Raw genomic sequence first — 16788 nt, forward strand, 5'->3', positions numbered from 1 at the left:
TTTGGAGCACAATTTTTATTTTTTTTTTAAGTAATAAAGATAGAATTCCTTCATTTTTCGAGGTGTACTGGTGCTCCTAAATAAAATAAAAAGTTCCAGGTGGCACAGCTAAATATTTTGGTGCGTATGCGAGTAAAATGGTGGCATAATGGAGCCCTGATATGACTCACCATTCGCTGCCTGGCTGCCATGCAGCACGCCTCATTGCTTCCTGATTCGCTCTGCATCTGTCTGCTGAAGTCTTATTGGCTTGTGTGGTGTGTTGCCGTTTCTAGGTGGATTCTTCTAATTGGTTTACCTGTTTTTATTGGCTGTCTGGTAGAGTCTACTGTACATACACTGAGTGTACAAAACACCTGCTCTTTCCATGACAATGACTGACCAGGTGAATCCAGGTGAAATCGATGATCTCTTCTTGATGTCACTTGTTACATCCACTTCAATCATTGTAGATGAAGGGGAGGAGACAGGTTAAATAAGATTTTTTTTAGGCCTTGAGACAATTGAGACATGGATTGTGTATGTGTGCCATTCAGAGGGGGAATGGACAAGACAAAATATTTAAGTGCCTTTTGAACGGTGTATGGTAGTAGGTGCTAGGCGCACCGGTTTGAGTGTGTCAAGAATTGCAAAACTTCTGGGTTTTTCTTGCTCAACAGTTTCCTGTGTGTATCAAGAATAGTCCACCACCCAAAGGACCTCCAGAAAACTTGAAACAACTGTGGGAAGTATTGGAGTCAACATGGGCCAGCATCCCTGTGAAAACCTTGTAGAGTCCATGCCGAGATGAATTGAGGCTGTTCTGAGGGCAAAATGGGCTGCAACTCAATATTAGGAAGGTGTTCCTAATGTTTTGTACACTCAGTGTAGATTGAGTAACCTACTGTGTGTGCGTGCATGTGACTGTTATTAAACTGTGTGACATATAGCAGGTACAGAGCGATAACCAGAAATAGGTAAGGAGTTGAGCCGACTATCGCTAGCAAACAGAGAGAGAGAGAGAGGCTGACAGAGAGAAAGAGACAGGGGAAATGAAGGAGACAGAGTGAGGGTTAAAGAGAGAAAGGAAGGAAGGAAGCGAGAGAGACAGAGATTTTGTCCTGGCCAGGTCACGTGGTCTGGAAAATCTTCTGTCCCTAACCATAACCCCACCCCCCCCTTTTCAGCATTTTACTAGTGCTGGCCTGTTCTATTCTACTCACTCGTCTCATGCATCTTCTTGGTGACTGATTGTGTGTTCGCGCTCCCGAGGCCATAAGCATTATTACTGGAAGAGGGGGATAGATGATGGATGTGGGGAGGGGGGCGATGGCATAAAGCACTCTGGCAGATTGAACAGTAGTGGATGATCCATTGGCACAGTGACATGGACATCAGTAATGGAGGAGGCATTAGGGTATGTTCAGCCCGCCTGCTGTCCTATTGTATCAACCCAATTGGATAGTATACACATGCTTAAAATAGTAAAAAGAATCCAACATATTGTTACCCAGTACTGAAATAACAGACTACGGTTCTTCTCTCCTCACAGGAATCTATCAAAGAAGTATCAACCCAAGAAGAACTCAAAAGAGGAGGAGGAGAACAAGTGAGTTTGAGACTTTGCAATGCGACCATTGCAAATCATTGATGTTTATTTTTTCTTCAATGAATGACACGACTTGAGCATGTTGTCATGACCCATCAATTGCTGTGTCAGCCCCTCCTCCTCTGACATCACTTTTTGTGACCTCTGACCTGTCAGGTACACGTCATGCCGGGCCTTCCTGTCGACACTGAATGAGCTGAACGACTACGCAGGTCAGCACGAAGTCATCGCTGAGAACCTGACCTCTCAGATCATCACAGAACTCTTGCGGTACCTCACGGAACTCAAGGCCGAGAGGAAATCGGTGAGACCACACTTCCTGTTTATATTCTGATGCCCTCCATGTACTGTATATTATTTTCTATTCTGTTCGACTCTATTATTTTATACGGTATGTGATATCTATCTTCTATTTATTTATACCCATCCATTGATCCATCCATCCATCCATCTCTCTGTTCTGTCTCTCAGTAGACTGGTCTGTCTCTCAGTAGACTGGTCTGTCTCTCAGTAGACTGGTCTGTCTCTCAATAGACTGTCGGTCAGTGAAGAGGCGACTCCGGGATGTTGACCTTCTAGGCAGTGTTGAAAAGAAAAATCCATATCTCAGACTGGTCAATAAAAATAAAAGATTAAGATGGGCAAAAGAACACAGACACTGGACAGATATATGCCTTTTTCTTTGCAACTCTGCCTAGAAGGCTAGCATCCCGGAGTCGCCTCTTCACTGTTGACGTTGAGACTGGTGTTTTGCGGATACTATTTAATGAAGCTGCCAGTTGAGGACTTGTGAGGCGTCTGTTTCTCAAACTAGACACTCTACTGTACTTGTCGTCTTGCTCAGTTGTGCACCGGGGCCTCCCACTCCTCTTTCTATTCTGGTTAGTGCCAGTTTGTGCTGTTCTGTGAAGGGAGTAGTACACAGCGTCGTACAAGATCTTCAGTTTCTTGGCAATTTGTCGCATGGAATAGCCTTAATTTTTCAGAACAAGAATAGACTGACGAATTTCAGTCTAAAAAAAGGCCAGTTTTATTGCTTCTTTAATCAGGACAACAGTTTTCAGCTGCGCTAACATAATAGCAAAAGGGTTTTCTAATGATCAATTAGCCATTTAAAATGATAAACTTGGATTAGCTCACACAATGTGCCATTGGAACACAGGAGTGACGGTTGCTGATAATGTGCCTTGTGCCTAAAGTGACTTGTGTTCCATTATTAAAGTGACCAGTGATTCTATGTCTATAAGGCAGCAGCCTCTAAGGTGCCTGGTTGAGTAACCGGGTGGTACCCGGCTAGTGATGGCTATTTAACAGTCTGATGGTCTTGAGATAGAAGCTGTTTTTCAGATGTCCTTGATGATCTTTTTGGCCTTCCTGTGACATTGGGTGCTGTAGGTGTCCTGGAGGGCAGTCAGTGTGCCAGTGTGATGGGTTGGGCAGACCGCACCACCCTCTGGAGAGCCCTGCAGTTGCGGGTTGTGCAGTTGCCGTACCATGCGGTGATACATCCCGACAGGATGCTCTCAATTGTGCATTTATAGAAGTTTGTGAGGGTCTTAGGGGCCAAGACAAATTTCTTCAGCCTCCTGAGGTTGATGAGGCGCTGTTGCGCCTCCTTCACCACACTGTGTGGGTGAACCATTTCATATTGTCAGTGATACAGTGGGGCAAAAAAGTATTTAGTCAGCCACCAATTGTGCAAGTTCTCCCACTTAAAAAGATGAGCGAGGCCTGTAATTGTCATCATAGATACACTTCAACTATGACAGACAAAACAAGAAACGAAATTCCAGAAAATCACATTGTCTGATTTTTTATGAATTTATTTGCAAATTATGGTGGAAAATAAGTATTTGGTCAATAACAGAAGTTTATCTCAATGCTTTGTTATATACCTTTTGTTGGCAATGACAGAGGTCAAACACTTTCTGTAAGTCTTCACAAGGTTTTCACACACTGTTGCTGGTATTTTGGCCCATTCCTCCATGCAGATCTCCTCTAGAGCAGTGATGTTTTGGGGCTGTTGCTGGGCAACACGGACTTTCAACTCCCTCCAAAAATGTTCTATGGGGTTGAGATCTGGAGACTGGCTAGGCCACTCCAGGACCTTGAAATGCTTCTTACGAAGCCACTCCTTCGTTGCCCGGGCGGTGTGTTTGGGATGATTGTCATGCTGAAAGACCCAGCCACGTTTCATCTTCAATGCCCTTGCTGATGGTAGGAGGTTTTCACTCAAAATCTCACGATACATGGCCCCATTCATTCTTTCCTTTACACGGATCAGTCGTCCTGGTCCCTTTGCAGAAAAACAGCCCCAAAGCATTATGTTTCCACCCCCATGCTTCACAGTAGGTATGATGTTCTTTGGATGCAACTCAGCATTCTTTGTCCTCCAAACACGACAAGTTGAGTTTTTTCCAAAAAGTTATATTTTGGTTTCATCTGACCATATGACATTCTCCCAATCTTCTTCTGGATCATCCAAATGCTCTCTAGCAAACTTCAGTCGGTCCTGGACATGTACTGGCTTAAGCAGGGGGACACGTCTGGCACTGCAGGATTTGAGTCCCTGGCGGCGTAGTGTGTTACTGATGGTAGGCTTTGTTACTTTGGTCCCAGCTCTCTGCAGGTCATTCACTAGGTCCCCCCGTGTGGTTCTGGGATTTTTGCTCACCGTTCTTGTGATCATTTGACCCCACGGGGTGAGATCTTGCGTGGAGCCCCAGATCGAGGGAGATTATCAGTGGTCTTGTATGTCTTCCATTTCCTAATAATTGCTCCCACAGTTGATTTCTTCAAACCAAGCTGCTTACCTATTGCAGATTCAGTCTTCCCAGCCTGGTGCAGGTCTACAATTTTGTTTCTGGTGTCCTTTGACAGCTCTTTGGTCTTGGCCATAGTGGAGTTTGGAGTGTGACTGTTTGAGGTTGTGGACAGGTGTCTTTTATACTGATAACAAGTTCAAACAGGTGCCATTAATACAGGTAACGAGTGGAGGACAGAGGAGCCTCTTAAAGAAGAAGTTCCAGGTCTGTGAGAGCCAGAAATCTTGCTTGTTTGTAGGTGACCAAATACTTATTTTCCACCATAATTTGCAAATAAATTCATTCAAATGTGATTTTCTGGATTTTTTTTCTCATTTTGTCTGTCATAGTTGAAGTGTACCTATGATGACAATTACAGGCCTCTCATCTTTTTAAGTGGGAGAACTTGCACAATTGGTGGCTGACTAATTGGTGGCTGACTAAATACTTTTTTGCCCCACTGTATGTAGGCCGAGGACCTTGAAGCTTTTTACCTTCTCCACTGCTGTCCCCTCGATGTGGACAGAGGCGTGCTGCCTCTGCTGTTTCCTGAAGCCCAGGATCAGCTCCTTCATTTTGTTGACGTTGAGCGAGAGGTTATTTGCCTGGCACCACTCCGCCAAGGCCCTCATCTCTTCCCTGTAGGCTGTCACGTCATTGTTGCTAATCAGGCCTACTACCGTTGTGTCGTCTGCAAACTTGATGATTGAGTTGAAGGAGTGTGTGGCCATGTAGTCATGGGTGAACAGAGAGTACAGGAGAGGGCTGAGCACGCACCCTTGTGGAGCCCCTGTGTTGAGGATCAGTGAAGTGGAGGTGTTGTTTCCTACCTTCACCACCTGAGGGAAACGGTTCACCATCTATGCATGGTTTCTGGTTTGGGTAGGTTTTAATAGTCAACATGCCTTATACACTTCCTGTTGAACTCAGTCACTGTGTCCATGTATATGTCAATGTTAATCTCAGAGGCTACCCAGAACATATCCCAGTCAGCATGATCAAAGTAAACTTGAAGCATGGATTCCGATTGGTCAGATCAGTGTTGAGTAGATCTTAGCACAGGTACTTCCTGCTGGAGTTTCAGCCTATAGGAAGGGAGGAGCAAAATGGAGTCGTGATCTGATTGGCCGAAGGGAGGGCGGCGGAGGGCTTTGTAAGCATCCCGTAAGGGGGAGTTACATTGGTCGAGTGTTTTAGCAGCGTAGGTACTACAGCCAATGTGTTATAGAACTTCGGTAGTATTTTCCTCAAATTTGCATTGTTAAAATCCCCAGCTACAATAAATTCAGGCCTCAGGATATGTGGCTTCCAGTTTGCACAAAGTCCAGTGTATTTCCTTGAGGGCCGTCGTGGTATCGGCTTGAGGGGGAATATACACTGCTGTGTCTATAACCGAAGAGAATTCTCTTGGGAGCATTTGATCGTGAGGTATTCTAGGTCAGGTGAACAAAAGTACTTTAGTTTCTGTATGTTATCACAATCACACCATGACTAGTTAATCATGAAACATACACCAAAGGCTTTCTTCTTCCCGGAGAGTTCTTTATGCCTGTCTGTGCGATGTACTGAGAACCCAGCTGACAGTTTTTCCGGAGAGAGCCATGATTCCGTGAAATAGAGTATGTTACAGACGTCTCTCTGGAAGGATATCCTCGCCTTGAGCTTGTCTACTTTATTGTCCAGAGACTCTACATTACGGAATAATATACTCGGAAGTGGTGGATGGTGTGCACGCCTCCTGAGTCGGAATAGAAATCCACTCCGAATACCTCAGCCTCTGGGATAAGTTCAATTGCCCTGGGGGGTATAGACAAAGGATCCAATTCGGGAAAGTTGTATTCCTGGTCGTAATGCTGGTGAGTTACCGCCGCTCTGATATCGAAAAGTTATTTCCAGCTGTATGTAATAACACAAAAAAACATTCTGGGCTAATAATGTAAGATATAACACACAAAAAAACGAAATACTGCAAAGTTGCTTTGGAGCTAGAAGCAGGGCTGCCGTGTCTGTTGGCGCCATATCGGGTTGTCTATTGGTCTATGTTTGCGGTCAGTCTTGCTCTTCTACACTACTTACCCATAACCATACAGTTTATTTTATAGACAGTAAAACTTTCAAGCTTTATCCAGAAACCCAGACACACTTGCCCACAGGAAAGAGAGAGAGCGAGGCCTATCCCGTCCGCTTGCCCTATTCTGTACACTGAGGTCATAGTTGTGTCAAGATACTGTAGATACACCGCCCAAAGACTGGCCATTGGGCCAACACATGACTCTATGGGTGTGTCCCAAATGGCACCCTATTCCCTATATAGGGCACTACTTTTGACCAAACAGAATAGGTACCATTAGGGTTGCAGCCTATGACTTATATGGAACAAATCTTAGACTCATCTATCATTTAGAGGATATTTTTCTCTTATAAACTCCCTTTTAACACACTTGTCCTTCCCATTGTAAACATGCATTAACACAGTAGTAATATCTTAGTTAGGATTCAAGGAAAACAAAATAGAGGCCACCTTTTAGACATTAGTTTTGGTCAGAGGCAAGGAGAAACTACTCAACTAGAAAAAGAGCAGTTTGTCAGAAAAACTGTCACGGCCCATCATGTCACGGAAGCTCTGCTAGGGAATAATTCAGAGTTAAAAACTGTAAAGAGCTGCAGGGCGTCAGTGGCTGACATGACCTTTCCCACTGACCTCTCTAAGCATGTGTCTACACACCACACAGTCAAGGACAAGACACTGTATGCCCTCCCTCTTGAGCTTCCCTTAAAAGACCACAGCAGGAAAACAAGGAACCCCGAAGGACTATTGATTCAGCCATTTTTTTCCTAAAGCTCAGTTAGAACAACATAGAGATTGCGAACACAGAGATGGGGATTTCCAGGGGGCTCTTCTAAATGTCTCTTGAGTTTGTTTGAAGAGGAATCCTCAGGCCCTCAGGGTTTGCCCTGGTCTGTAGGCTTTGGGTCTGGTTTGGTCTAGCCGGGCTTGGCTCGGCCTGGGTCTGGCCTCAGGTCTGGGTCTCTGTCTGTCTATTGTCTTGTGTTTGGCCCCGCTCCCAAAGGATTGGCCCTAGAAATGCACTAGAAATGTTCCCCTCAGACTGCCTGCAGGATGCTATTGCAACCAACCGGCACACTCGCGCACACCCTCCTTTTCCGCCTCCTCCGTCTCTCTGCTTTTCCCAGGGCAGTTTGCTCTCTTTTCTTATTCACCTCTCTTTTTTCCAGTCTTTAATTACATTTCTTACACTTACACACTCGTCACCTGGTAGTCCGTCATCCATCTTCCTGCTCAATTTAATAACGTTTGGCTACAATCACAATGTTGCCTTGAGGACTGCCAGCTAGCCTCGTATCTAACTCTAAACCAACAAATGCCCACATCCAGCGATAGTAGCCTCTCTTGTAAGCCAACATTGAAGGGGCTTTTCAAAAACATGGTTTTAAGGACAGTAAATTGTTTTTATCTGCATGATAGAGATGACTGATGTAACGTCTGCTTCCAAGTCACACTCTCAAATACATAGATCCCCTGAACTCAGCTCACTTTCCAGCTCACACTCTCAAACACATACAGTTGAAGTCGGAAGTTTACATACACTTAGGTTGGAGTCGTTAAAACTTGTTTTTCAACCATTCCACACATTTCTTGTTAACAAACTATAGTTTTGGCAAGTCGGTTAGGACATCTACTTTGAGCATGACACAAGTCATTTTTCCAACAATTGTTTACAGACAGATTAGCGTCAGCCGAAGAGCCCCGGAGCCAGATGTGGTTGCAGGAACAGGAGGTGCTGAAGGAGGGGGTGCTGGAGATGAGGTGGGAAGGCCTCTCCTCTCCCATCGATCCATCCTCTCTATCATTTGGTCCATGGCCGAACCAATCCTGTGAAGCACGCTGGTGTGATGGAGGACCCTCTCCTCCATCGATGGGAGAGGAGACGAGGCTGCTCCTGCTGATTCCATTATTCCGGTGCGGGATTCTGTCACGAAATACTAGGAGTGGTGGGTGGAATCAGCCCGAACAGGCAGGGGAGCCAACTTCGGCGGAAGTCGTGACAACCTGACTCCGTTACACCAGCTCTGTCAGGAGGAATGGGCCAAAATTCACCCAACTTATTGTGGGAAGCGTGTGGAAGGCTACCTGAAATGTTTGACCCAAGTTAAACAATTTAAAGGCAATGCTACCAAATACTGGGTGAATGTAAACTTCTGACCCACTGGAAATGTGATGAAAGAAATAAAAGCTGAAATAAATCAACTATTATTCTGACATTTCACAATCTTAAAATAAAGTGGTGAACCTAACTGACCTAAGACAGGGAATTTCTACTATGATTAACTGTCAGGAATTGTAAAAAACTGAGTGTAAATGTATTTGGCCAGAGTGTATGTAAACTTCCTACTTCAACTGCAGATCCCCTGAACGCAGCTCACTCTCCAGATCCCAATCACCTGAATTCTGATCACCTGTTCACACACCTGTATATCATTTACACACACTATTCAGTTCAGTTCCTTTGCACCCCATCATTGTGAGGTATTGTTTTTTTTTTGTTACACGTTCTATTCAGAGCTCTGTTTATATCCATATTAGTCCTCACGTGTATCATAGTTCTTCTCCTCACTAACAACGACTGCCTGTCGTCAACCTCTTGCCTGATCTCAGAGACTACGTTATTAGCCCTTTTCCCTGCCTGTACTGTCGCCTTTTTGGAGCCCCTGTGTATGACCTTCTGCCTCTCCCCGGACCCAACTACCTGCCTCCTCCTGTGGTCCTTTGCAAATAAACACCTGCTGCACCCTGCGCTTGAAGCCAGCACTCTGTCTCCCATCGTATTCATTCCAACTGACTCTGTTCTCCAGTATTCAGCTATATTTTCTTATTATTCCCTCTGTAACTAACCCTAAGTCAGTCAAACCCTGGTTTATTGGCCCATAGAGACACTGTTTGGGGCTCGATTCTGGCCCTTTGTTCAATGTTGTCCTTATTTCCTTATTGGTAAGAATACCACAGCATTTGGAAGTGGTTGTTTGTTGTGCTACCAGGTTGTTAGCCTGTTTGTGGAGTGCTGTAACCTGGTGGTCAGTCTGTTTTTAGCTCTGTCTAGCAGCCAACTTCCTCGTCGTTGTCATGCCAAACACGCAGCAGAAACCGACTGGAACAGGTTGTTGTACAGAGCACCTGTGTTGTGACGGTGTTGTTGAAAATAGAACGTTATGTCTGTGCATGTCGATAACACGCGAAGCCCGAGAGCTACACATGCTTATTCATAATTTATGAGCGTATCTGTTTACTAGTTTGCTTGTAGTAACATAGCATTGGCTATATGAAGCATCAGAAGAAGCAGTCTAGAATAGAAATAGGTGGCCTTCTTCAGAGAGACCCTCTACGCTAAGCGTGTGGCCCAGAGTAAGTAGCCTAATATGTATAGATACTGGACTGTTATTTAGCAGTGGGAGAATGGGAGTAAGTTCTGCCTCTCTTTTAATCTTTTGGACACATGCAAGCATTAACACAGTCATCAGTATCTACTGTAGCCATTTGTTTTGCTGTAGAAACAGACCGATATCTGCAGACATAGACAGACAGAGGGATTATAGGATGGCTGAGTCAGTCTTGTCTACGGATATCCCTTCTGGGGGCTTACAGTGGCCTACTGGCCTTTCAGTGGGACAGCACAGCGCAGGTGTAATCGATCTACAGCACAGAATGATAGGAGCATTAAATGAATACCTTAACCTCCATTAATTCCACAGTTATGGAGCTGGGTTTTGGACTGGAACCCCCCACCTCCTCTCCCCTCTCCCTCCCTGCCTCCCTCCCCCTCCTCTTCATCCTCCTTCTCCTTCCATTTCTCCCTGTTAGAACCCTCAGAAAGCCCAGCTCTGGGGGACAGGGGGAGGTGGGGAGGTGGGGAAGGGGGCAGATGATGTGAGAGGGGGGTCAGTCCTCCTCCTTCCCAGATGCTTCTGAGCTTACGGTATATGGCAGTCTCTCCGCTGGGAGTCAGGCCAGGTGGGTCTGGTTTATGGAAGTGGCTGTATCCCTCTTTTTGGTCTTAGTGCTGTAGTAGGCCCCTAGAGGTAAGAAGAGTCACTGCCGCCTGAAAGTAGGTGCTGCACACATACACATTTTTACATACAATTAGGCTAAATACATACATTGAAATATGTGTTCATTGAGTCATGTGGGAGATTTGAGTGACACATTAACATTAATGCTGCCATAAAAACACAGCACAGTCCATATCCAAGGGTGGATGAGGCTAGCCAGATGACAACACATGGTGTGTATAGAGCAGGCAGGGTTAATATGTGATGAGACGGCTAAGTCTCTGAGGCCTTAGTACAGTTGCTGAGTTTATGCTGAGGAATCATTAAGATGGTCACTCAGCAACAACACACAGCCTGCCCTGAGTAGCAGACCTGGGTTTAAATACTATTTCAGGTATTTCAATTAGTCTTCAATACATTTCAAAACAGGTTTATTCAGGTAGCCTTTATTTGAGAAAAACAAGTAGTTGAGTATTAGAATGCATTTGGAAAAACACTTGGAAAGTATTTTTATATAGTAAAATGCTCTGACTCAAACATATCCCATACGTTTAACCCAGGTATTTGAAAATAGTATTTTAAAATAGTAAAATGCTCTGACTCAAACATATCCCATACGTTTAACCCAGGTATTTGAAAATAGTATTTTAAAATAGTAAAATGCTCTGACTCAAACATATCCCATACGTTTAACCCAGGTATTTGAAAATAGTATTTTAAAATAGTAAAATGCTCTGAATCAAACATATCCCATACGTTTAACCCAGGTATTTGAAAATAGTATTTTAAAATAGTAAAATGCTCTGAATCAAACATATCCCATATGTTTAACCCAGGTATTTGAAAATAGTATTTTAAAATAGTAAAATGCTCTGACTCAAACATATCCCATACGTTTAACCCAGGTATTTGAAAATAGTATTTTAAAATAGTAAAATGCTCTGAATCAAACATATCCCATACGTTTAACCCAGGTATTTGAAAATAGTATTTTAAAATAGTAAAATGCTCTGAATCAAACATATCCCATACGTTTAACCCAGGTATTTGAAAATAGTATTTTAAAATAGTAAAATGCTCTGACTCAAACATATCCCATACGTTTAACCCAGGTATTTGAAAATAGTATTTTAAAATAGTAAAATGCTCTGACTCAAACATATCCCATACGTTTAACCCAGGTATTTGAAAATAGTATTTTAAAATAGTAAAATGCTCTGACTCAAACATATCCCATACGTTTAACCCAGGTATTTGAAAATAGTATTTTAAAATAGTAAAATGCTCTGACTCAAACATATCCCATACGTTTAACCCAGGTATTTGAAAATAGTATTTTAAAATAGTAAAATGCTCTGACTCAAACATATCCCATACGTTTAACCCAGGTATTTTAAAATAGTATTTTAAAATAGTAAAATGCTCTGACTCAAACATATCCCATACGTTTAACCCAGGTATTTGAAAATAGTATTTTAAAATAGTAAAATGCTCTGACTCAAACATATCCCATACGTTTAACCCAGGTATTTGAAAATAGTATTTTAAAATAGTAAAATGCTCTGACTCAAACATATCCCATACGTTTAACCCAGGTATTTGAAAATAGTATTTTAAAATAGTAAAATGCTCTGACTCAAACATATCCCATACGTTTAACCCAGGTATTTGAAAATAGTATTTTAAAATAGTAAAATGCTCTGAATCAAACATATCCCATACGTTTAACCCAGGTATTTGAAAATAGTATTTTAAAATAGTAAAATGCTCTGAATCAAACATATCCCATACGTTTAACCCAGGTATTTGAAAATAGTATTTTAAAATAGTAAAATGCTCTGAATCAAACATATCCCATACGTTTAACCCAGGTATTTGAAAATAGTATTTTAAAATAGTAAAATGCTCTGACTCAAACATATCCCATACGTTTAACCCAGGTATTTGAAAATAGTATTTTAAAATAGTAAAATGCTCTGAATCAAACATATCCCATACGTTTAACCCAGGTATTTGAAAATAGTATTTTAAAATAGTAAATGTCATGTATTGTCATGTTGTGTCTTGTTTCTGTCCTTTCCCTTCACCCTGTCTCCCTCTGCTGGTCGTTATTAGGTTACCTTTTCTCCCCCTCTTTCCCCCAGCTGTTCCTTGTCTCCTCCTAACTACCTCGTCACCCCTAACCCACCTGTTCCCTTTTTCCCTCTGATTAGTCCTCTATATCTCTCTCTGTTTTTGTTCCTGTCTTTGTCGGATTCTTGTTTGTGTTTTTCATGCCTGAACCAGACTATCGTCATGTTTGCTGCAACCTTGTCCTGTCCTGTCGGAATCTGCCGGTCCATCTGAGCCTACCTATGTTTTGTTATTAAAGAAGTTCTGTTTACGTTAATTCGCTTTTGGGTCCTCATTCACGCACCGTAACAGAAGAATCCGACCAAGAATGGACCCAGCGACTTCGGATCCTCTCCACTCAGCCGTCGAGATCCAGGGAGCGATGCTAGGCAGACACGAGCAGGAATTGTCTGCTGCTCGACATGCCGTTGAGACCCTGGCCACCCAAGTCTCCAACCTCACAGAACAGGTTCACCATCTCCGCCTCGATCCACCGGCCACTTCCAGGGCTTTCGAATCTCCGGAGCCCAGAATCAATAACCCGCCGTGTTACTCTGGGGAGCCCACTGAATGCCGCTCGTTCCTCACCCAGTGTGATATTGTGTTTTCTCTCCAGCCCAACACTTACTCCAGGAGCACTGCTCGTGTCGCCTACGTCATATCTCTCCTTACTGGACGGGCTCGTGAGTGGGGCACGGCAATCTGGGAGGCAAGGGCTGAGTGTACTAACCAGTATCAGGACTTTAAGGAGGAGATGATACGGGTTTTTGATCGATCTGTTTTTGGGGAGGAGGCTTCCAGGGCCCTGTCTTCCCTATGTCAAGGTAATCGATCCATAACAGACTACTCTATTGAGTTTCGCACTCTTGCTGCCTCCAGTGGCTGGAACGAGCCGGCTTTGCTCGCTCGTTTTCTGGAGGGTCTCCGCGCAGAGGTAAAGGATGAGATTCTCTCCCGGGAGGTTCCTTCCAGCGTGGATTCCTTGATTGAACTCGCTATTCGCATTGAGCGACGGGTTGATCTTCGTCACCGAGCTCGTGGAAAGGAGCTTGCGTTCTCCGTTGCCCCCCTCTCCGCATCACTACCATCTTCCTCTGCCGGCTCGGGTGCTGAGCCTATGCAGCTGGGAGGTATCCGCATCTCGACTAAGGAGAGGGAACGGAGAATCACCAACCGCCTCTGTCTCTATTGCGGTTCTGCTGGTCATTTTGTCACTTCATGTCCAGTAAAAGCCAGAGCTCATCAGTAAGCGGAGGGCTACTGGTGAGCGCTACTACTCCTGTCTCTCCTTCAAGATCCTGCACTACCTTGTCGGTCCATCTACGCTGGACCGGTTCGTCAGCTTCCTGCAGTGCCTTAATAGACTCTGGGGCGGAGGGCTGTTTTATGGACGAGACCTGGGCTCGGGAACATGACATTCCTCTCAGACAGTTAAGGGAGTCCACGGCCTTGTTCGCCCTGGATGGTAGTCCTCTCCCCAGGATTCAGCGTGAGACGCTACCTTTAACCCTCACTGTTTCTGGTAATCATAGCGAAACCATTTCTTTTTTAATTTTTCGTTCACCTTTTACACCTGTTGTTTTGGGCCATCCCTGGCTAGTTTGTCATAATCCTTCCATTAATTGGTCTAGTAATTCTATCCTCTCCTGGAACGTCTCTTGTCATGTGAAATGTTTAATGTCTGCTATCCCTCCTGTTTCCTCTGTCTCTTCTTCACAGGAGGAGCCTGGTGATTTGACAGGGGTGCCGGAGGAATATCACGATCTGCGCACGGTGTTCAGTCGGTCCAGGGCCACCTCTCTTCCCCCACACCGGTCGTATGATTGTAGTATTGATCTCCTTCCGGGAACCACTCCCCCCCGGGGTAGACTATACTCTCTGTCGGCTCCCGAACGTAAGGCTCTCGAAGATTATTTGTCTGTAGCTCTTGCCGCCGGTACCATAGTCCCCTCCTCCTCTCCCGCCGGAGCGGGGTTTTTTTTTGTTAAGAAGAAGGACGGGTCCCTGCGCCCCTGCATAGATTATCGAGGGCTGAATGACATAACAGTGAAGAATCGTTATCCGCTTCCTCTTATGTCTTCAGCCTTCGAGATCCTGCAGGGAGCCAGGTTTTTCACTAAGTTGGACCTTCGTAACGCTTACCATCTCGTGCGCATCAGGGAGGGGGACGAGTGGAAGACGGCGTTTAACACTCCGTTAGGGCACTTTGAATACCGGGTTCTTCCTTTCGGCCTCGCTAACGCTCCAGCTGTCTTTCAGGCATTAGTCAATGATGTCCTGAGAGACATGCTGAACATCTTTGTTTTCGTTTACCTTGACGATATCCTGATTTTTTCACCGTCACTCCAGATTCATGTTCAGCACGTTCGACGTGTCCTCCAGCGCCTTTTAGAGAATTGTCTTTTTGTGAAGGCTGAGAAGTGCTCTTTTCATGCCTCCTCCGTCACATTTCTCGGTTCTGTTATTTCCGCTGAAGGCATTAAGATGGATCCCGCTAAGGTCCAAGCTGTCATTGATTGGCCCGTCCCTAAGTCACGCGTCGAGCTGCAGCGCTTTCGCGCTGGGCGCTGTTTTTCGCTCGTTTCGAGTTCGTGATTTCTTATCGTCCGGGCTCTAAGAACACCAAGCCTGATGCTTTATCTCGTCTCTTCAGTTCTTCAGTAGCCTCCACTGACCCCGAGGGGATTCTCCCTGAGGGGCGTGTTGTCGGGTTGACTGTCTGGGGAATTGAGAGGCAGGTAAAGCAAGCACTCACTCAAACTCCGTCGCCGCGCGCTTGTCCTAGGAACCTTCTTTTCGTTCCCGTTCCTACTCGTCTGGCCGTTCTTCAGTGGGCTCACTCTGCCAAGTTAGCCGGCCATCCTGGCGTTCGGGGTACGCTTGCTTCCATTCGCCAGCGTTTTTGGTGGCCCACCCGGGAGCATGACACGCGTCGCTTCGTGGCTGCTTGTTCGGTCTGCGCGCAGACTAAGTCCGGTAACTCCCCTCCTGCCGGCCGTCTCAGGCCGCTTCCCATTCCCTCTCGACCGTGGTCTCACATCGCCTTAGATTTTGTCACCGGACTGCCTTCGTCAGCGGGGAAGACTGTTATTCTTACGGTTGTCGACAGGTTCTCTAAGGCGGCTCATTTTATTCCCCTTGCTAAGATTCCTTCTGCTAAAGAGATGGCACAAATCATCATCGAGAATGTTTTCAGAATTCATGGCCTTCCGTCAGACGTCGTTTCGGACAGAGGTCCGCAATTCACGTCTCAATTTTGGAGGGAGTTTTGCCGTTTGATTGGGGCTTCCGTCAGTCTCTCTTCCGGCTTTCACCCCCAGTCTAACGGTCAAGCAGAACGGGCCAATCAGACTATTGGTCGCATCTTACGCAGTCTTTCTTTTCGCAACCCTGCGTCTTGGTCAGAACAGCTCCCCTGGGCAGAATACGCCCACAACTCGCTTCCTTCGTCTGCGACCGGGCTATCTCCTTTTCAGAGTAGCCTCGGGTACCAGCCTCCGCTGTTCTCATCTCAGTTCGCCGAGTCCAGCGTCCCCTCCGCTCAGGCTTTTGTCCAACGTTGCGAGCGCACCTGGAAGAGGGTCAGGTCTGCACTTTGCCGTTATAGGGCGCAGACTGTGAGAGCTGCTAATAAGCGTAGAACTAAGAGTCCTAGATATTGTCGCGGTCAGAGAGTTTGGCTCTCCACTCAGAACCTTCCCCTTAAGACCGCTTCTCGCAAGTTGACCCCGCGGTTCATTGGTCCGTTCCGTATTTCTCGGATCATTAATCCTGTCGCAGTGCGACTTCTTCTTCCGCGATATCTTCGTCGCGTCCACCCGGTCTTCCATGTCTCCTGTGTCAAGCCCGTTCTTCGCGCCCCCGCTCGTCTTCCCCCCCCCCCCATCCTTGTCGAGGGCACACCCATCTACAGGGTCCGTAGGATTTTGGACATGCGTCCTCGGGGCCGTTGTCATCAGTACCTAGTAGATTGGGAGGGGTACGGTCCTGAGGAGAGGAGTTGGGTTCCCTCTCGGGACGTGCTGGACCGTGCGCTGATCGATGATTTCCTCCGTTGCCGCCAGGTTTCCTCCTCGAGTGCGCCAGGAGGCGCTCGGTGAGTGGGGGGGTACTGTCATGTATTGTCATGTTGTGTCTTGTTTCTGTCCTTTCCCTTCACCCTGTCTCCCTCTGCTGGTCGTTATTAGGTTACCTTTTCTCCCCCTCTTTCCCCCAGCT

At 45.6% G+C, this 16788-nt stretch overlaps 1 protein-coding gene across 50 annotated transcripts in view; it reads left to right on the forward strand.

The window, feature by feature from the left end:
* The window catches only part of LOC110509593 (formin-binding protein 1), a 107900-nt gene that overhangs the window by 46164 nt on the left and 44948 nt on the right, over positions 1-16788 (forward strand). For all 50 annotated transcript variants that reach the window (XM_090227148.1, XM_090227141.1, XM_090227143.1 and 47 more), the window contains 2 exons: positions 1532-1588; positions 1745-1892. In XM_090227148.1, coding sequence (XP_090083274.1) covers positions 1532-1588; positions 1745-1892 — 205 coding nt within the window. The remainder of the gene's footprint in view (positions 1-1531; positions 1589-1744; positions 1893-16788) is intronic.

The sequence above is a fragment of the Oncorhynchus mykiss genome, chromosome 29 (genome assembly GCF_057628025.1).
Source record: "Oncorhynchus mykiss isolate SJ-2025 chromosome 29, ASM5762802v1, whole genome shotgun sequence".
Taxonomy (NCBI): domain Eukaryota; kingdom Metazoa; phylum Chordata; class Actinopteri; order Salmoniformes; family Salmonidae; genus Oncorhynchus; species Oncorhynchus mykiss.